The 6000-nt window shown below is 36.1% G+C and overlaps 1 protein-coding gene across 1 annotated transcript in view; it reads left to right on the top strand.

Moving 5' to 3' along the window:
- grm4 (glutamate receptor, metabotropic 4) overlaps positions 1-6000 on the top strand; it is a 142808-nt gene that overhangs the window by 100289 nt on the left and 36519 nt on the right. Inside the window, exon 6 of the mRNA XM_067373053.1 lies at positions 1731-1931. Within this exon, the coding sequence (XP_067229154.1) occupies positions 1731-1931 (201 nt within the window). The remainder of the gene's footprint in view (positions 1-1730; positions 1932-6000) is intronic.

Below are 6000 nucleotides of genomic sequence, written 5' to 3'. Positions count from 1 at the left end.
TATATATTTATATATATATATGGATGCCAATCAGTTATTTTTAAGTATGCAGATTAATTAACTGAATTAATATATCAATATTTGGTGAGAAAGTAAAGATAAGCATTTTGTTATTTTGAATTTTGTAATTTATTTATTCATTCTATTTTGCTTTTACTTGGTTTGCATGAATTGCTATTATATAAGAATATATATTAAATAAAAAAAAGCCTTTCAGTGAATCACATTATTAATATTCATGACCCAAGCTGTGCCTGAATATAAATTTTTATATTATATCATAATTGTCACAATGCTTTAGGCCTAATTATGAAACATTTATGACAAAAATGATAAAATTATGCTTCTTTACACATTCTAATGGTATCTCAAATGAGTGTATCCGTAGCAACTAGGCATTTAAAACGGTGTCATACTTGTGAAGAGAGCTTGATGAGATTTATAATGTGCCCTTTTCAGATCATTCTTAGTAGTCTTAACACATTTCCATATGTGTCCATTATCTATATGATAGGATGATTGAGCATTGCATTGAGCTGCTACTTTTAAAGGGTTAGTTCACCAAATGAAATTTCTGTCATTAAGTACTCACCCTCATGTCGTTCCAAACCCATAAGACCTTCATTCATCTTCAGAACACAAATTAGGATATTTTTGATGAAATCCGAGGGTTTTTTTCTCCAATAGAAAGCAACGGAATTACCACATTCAGGCTCCAGAGAAGTAGTAAAGACATCATTAAAATATTCAATGTGACTACAGTGGTTCAACCTTAATGTTATGAAGCGACAAGAATACTTTTTGTGTGCAAAAACAAAACAAAAATAACGACATTATTATTTTTTAATGAAAATGTGCACTATTTTTTTGGCAGAATTACATCCTTTGTGTTTAAAAACCAGTTTTAGTCATTGTTCTGGAAATTGCTTACTTTTTGTTCCTAACCATCTGCATTCATTTATGAAGGAACATTCACTTAATGTACTGTAACTTTTCATTTTTTCCTATCCTGACTGTTATTTTATCTGAACAACTTGTGGTGGTGTTTCAATCGATGTGTAAAGATTTCCCCTTGATAAAACTGTAACACCACTTTGCACAATGCTTGTTAAAGAAGCAATACGCTCGAAATTATTATTTTGTCTTTGCAGTTGGTGAATTACAAGTATGTTCCTCTTTGTCTCAAAAGCTATTACTTAATACTACTTCAGTTCAATTGTAAATATTTCATAAAATAAGACACACTTGTGTTTGGCTGAGAAGTGAAATACAATCTTGAGGCAGGAACCGTTTAAATAGTTTGATTGCATCACATTAGAACTACTATTATTGTATTTTCGGCAAAGAAAAAAAGTGTATTTTGCTTCTTTTATATATTATATATTACATGCATTCGCTTAAGACTGATTTTTACTTAAATGTCCTAAATGAGGCCTAATCCTGGCTTAATCGAAGCCCTGTCTGTGAAACCAGGTTTTATGTATCTTACTATTTATGTTATTTTATTAAATTCAAACATTTACCTAAAGTCTTGCCTCAAGCTCACAGCTGATTGGGCTGATTGGTTTAATAGTAAAGATTCTGAGGTGGCAAGTAACTTTGATGAATCCAGCGTAGAAAAGCGTCAGGTTGTGCAACATCAGTCGCTTCCAAAAGTGTGACAATTCAGTCAAAATCCAAAGACGCTTCAGTTGATGTTCATGCAAACGTTTTCCTCTTTCGTCTGTCAGATCAAGAGCGGATCGGAAAAGACTCGTCCTATGAGCAAGAAGGAAAGGTGATGTTCGTGATTGATGCTGTGTACGCAATGGCGCACGCCCTCCACAACATGCACAAAGACCTGTGCCCTGGCAAGGTGGGACTCTGCTCCAAAATGGACCCTGTTGATGGAGCCCTCCTGCTAAAGTACATCCGCAATGTCAAGATTTCAGGTAAGCGGTTTACCTTCTGCATTACCGCTCTTCTGTTCGTCCTTTGACAGACCTACCAGTACAGAGCAAACATCTGTTTATGGGTGCTTAAGAAATGGGATTTTTGCATAATTATCCCTCTGACGGTGAATTAAAGTTTCTTCATTGCAGCATAACAATTTTAAAACGGCTCTCTCACAGGAGACGTTTTTGAAAACTGTCCAAAATCCTTTTTCATAAAGCCCCACCCTGGCCATAAATTGTCAACAATTGGTTTTACGAAGATTAGCTGCTGGAATGGATTAGAGTTGTGAGAAACAACAGAAGCCCTGAGGAACGACAGACTGCTCCCCAGAAAAGTATTTTGATATGTGCTTAACGTACCCAAGCCAAGGTTCCTCCTGAGCCATGTATGTGTTAATTAAAGCAGTTTGCAGTGGGCTCACAACACCCTTTGGACATGTTCTTCCTGGACTATCAATGGCAGTATGACTAATTAATTTACTGAGTATTCACAATTACTCAGAGGACCATGATGATGTGGCCTACAGTTCTGAAGTGTAACCGGCTAATAGAATATGACTTTCGGGGGTCATTTTTGTTTTTTCAACTGGGTCAACTGTTATGCAGATTGATCTGTCACATGGTTCTCTGACCAAGTGCCCTTCAATCATTAGTGCATTTGATTGAATGATTCTCTACTGAGCTTTTTACTGAGTCAATAGCGTCTGCTTTTGAATAGGCCATGACGTTTTTCCAGCAGAAAACATGCAGATCTAATTGAATTAATGAAGTGCCTGACAATTACCGCAGTAGTTGGATGTTAGCTCAGAATATAAACACTTGATTGGGGACTTCTTTGGGGACCGGTTGAGAACTGATGTTTTAATGAATTATACTCGGTGGTCGAACTGAGCCAGTAATCGGTAACTGCAATTCTGCGCTGTTTCATGACTTGGTATTGTTGTTTTTAAGGTTTGATTTCTTTAGCTTTAGTATTTTTTTGTAGCCTATTCTGTCCATTTATATATAAAGCAAAGGTCTGACTGACATGTTCAACCACCAAGCACACTTTGGTTGTTTTTATGTGAGTAAAAGACATCAAAAGTGGTCGTTCTTTAAAAGATTTCAAATCCGGTGAGTAGCTTTTTCCTTTCAAAGTGAAGTATATACAGTACTGTTTGAAAAGTGTGGGGTTGCTAATGTTTTTTATATGTTTTTGAAATAAGTCTCTTATACTCACCAATATTTTCTATTTTAATATCTTATAAAATGTAATTTACTTCTGTGATGGCAAAGCTGAATTTTTAGCAGCGATTATTAGTCTTCAGTGTCACATGATCCTTCAGAAATCATTCAAATATGCTGATTTGTTGCTCAAGAAATATTTCAAGTAACATGTTGAAAACAGCTGCTTAATGTTTTGTGTAAACTGTGATAAGGATTCTGATGAATAGAAAGTTCACAAGAACAGCATTTATTTGAAAGAACCCTTTTATATATATATATATATATATATATATATATATATATATATATATATATATATATATATATATATATATATATATATATATATATATATATATATATATATATATATATATATATATAATGTGTAGGGTTATTTCAAAGTATAAATTATTTCAAGCATAAATTATGCTAATATTATAATTTTTTTTCAGTTGAAAGAGGCTCTACAAGCACTTCTTTCTTACACTTCTAACCCAATTTACTGCAAATCAACAGCTTTTGTATTAGTGTCATTCTATTTCTGTTAATGAACAGATATGTTGATAATTATGAGAGTGTTCCGAATGCAATCAGTTTGCAACACTTCTCCTGCCAGTTCAGAAGTGGTCATGGCAGACGTTAGCAGCAGCTGAGCTGAGATCCAGTGTCTGGCAGCGATTTACTGCTATATAACCATGGGCTTGATGAGAGGAACAGTTTTGAAACAGCTTTGGCTACACACAGCAGGTCTCAAATCTCGCAAAACTGTCTAGTAATTCCGCATTGCTTGTTTCCAGCGCTACTTTCCACACCCCGTTCTCCTCTCTTGAACCGACTTTGAGTGAGGTTAGTTAGAGACTTCAATAGCCTGAGATGGAACGAGGCAGCCCCATCACTTTTCTCTCCATGCAGTCTTCACTCTTGTCCAGAATGGTTTCTTCTTTGTAAGTCTACTGAGTGTGATGGCCTTTAAACTGCTGGCTTTGCTCCCAAAGCTCAAATTGCAGGTTTCCTCCACATTGTCTTTTTTAACAACATAAATTACTGCCAAAATGAGTTTTAAAGTTCTGCTGATGGCTGGTAGAAAATGACACTTTAATTTTCAGTTTCATTAAGATGAAGTTTACAAGCTTACATTTACTTTGAATACTGTATATAATATAATAAACTACTTCTATATCTATCTGTCTGTCTATCTATCTATCTATCTATCTATCTATCTATCTATCTATCTATCTATCTATCTATCTATCTATCTGTCTGTCTGTCTGTCTGTCTGTCTGTCTGTCTGTCTGTCTGTCTGTCTGTCTGTCTGTCTGTCTGTCTGTCTGTCTGTCTGTCTGTCTGTCTGTCTGTCTGTCTGTCTGTCTGTCTGTCTGTCTGTCTGTCTGTCTGTCTGTCTGTCTGTCTGTCTGTCTGTCTGTCTGTCTGTCTGTCTGCTAGTCTTCTGTCATTCTTAAATGTTAATATCTTGGTAGTATAATTTTCAATAGTCTTTAGGACAAAAACTCATTGTGACGCTGACAGCGCCATGTGTCTTCTCGGATAAATATATTGGTTGGAGAAGGATCTCTTGGCTGAGAGGTAAGCCTTCTCTCTAGAGGTGGAAGTCTACCTGTGTTTCTCCCTGATTCCATTGTTTGAAGTGCTGTACAATGTCTCATCAAATGAACCTCAGAGGGAAACTCTCAACCCTTTGATGCTGTGGAGTACACTCACGGCTCTAATAAGGATATATGTCTGGGGACAGTTCACTGTTTAGTGCTATCTTCCTGGTAGAGTCAGAGCCCTATGCTGCATGATAAATAAATGTTAATACCTAATGCTAGTTTTGCTCTACTACATTTTTTATTCAGTATCACCATCACGCAACTAGAAAGTTGCCATTTACTAAAGTCTTATGAGTGTTTTAGTGCATGCTGTTGCGGTGCGGTCTTTTAGGTGGTTGCTAGAGTGTTCTGGATAGTTGCCAGGTCATTGCTATGTGGTTTGTATTGTGTTCTAGATGGTTGCATGCTGTTGCTAGGGTGTTTTGGGTGGTTGCTAGGGCATTGCTTGGTGGTTGCTATTGTGTTCTGGATAGTTGCCAGGTCATTGCTATTTGGTTTTTATGGTGCTCTGGATGGTTACAATTATAAGGCATTTTGGGTGGTCCTTGCTAGGGTGTTCTAGGTGACTGCTAGAGTGTTCTGGGTGGTTGCTAGGTCCTTGCTAAGTGGTTGATAGGATGTTCTGGGAGATTACTAGGGTGTTCTGGATGGCTGCTAGGGCAATGCTACATTATTCCTAGCTCAAGGAAAAATAGCTCACCCCTGTCTTTAAATAAATCCCACCTTAAGTGTAAGCCAATGGGATTTTTTACCCACCTGTTTTATTGTTTGTGAAGTAAAAATCTTAAATTTAATGATCAGAAGCATAATATCACAACTACTGGCCACAAGATTTGAGCTATCACTCATGTCCAATTGCACAAATGTGTAGGACAAGTTGTGCACTGATTAGGGTTGGGAATCAATTCGGTCAGGAATTAAATTTTAAATTAAAATTTCGAATCCTCTTATCGATTTCTTTGTGTACATTTTATGTGATTTTTAAACTATTAAAGTGCAATAAGACTTGTGTTTTCTGTGGTTTGCACACATCCAAAGCACACAGAAAGCTGCCTTTCAGTGTGCAAATAATGAAATGAGTTATCTATCGATACAAATACACACAAAATTGTCAAAATATCCTAATAAACACAGTCGGTTTTGTCTTAAGTGAACAGTTGAGAAAGAAAACACAAGTGTAACAGTATATTGGACCTCTGCATTCAGTCTTAAAGTGACAGCAGCATAATAATCCTACTGCCGTCTGT

Source organism: Chanodichthys erythropterus, chromosome 21 (assembly GCF_024489055.1).
Source record: "Chanodichthys erythropterus isolate Z2021 chromosome 21, ASM2448905v1, whole genome shotgun sequence".
In the NCBI taxonomy this organism is placed as follows: domain Eukaryota; kingdom Metazoa; phylum Chordata; class Actinopteri; order Cypriniformes; family Xenocyprididae; genus Chanodichthys; species Chanodichthys erythropterus.
This window is presented reverse-complemented; position numbering and strand designations above follow the sequence as displayed.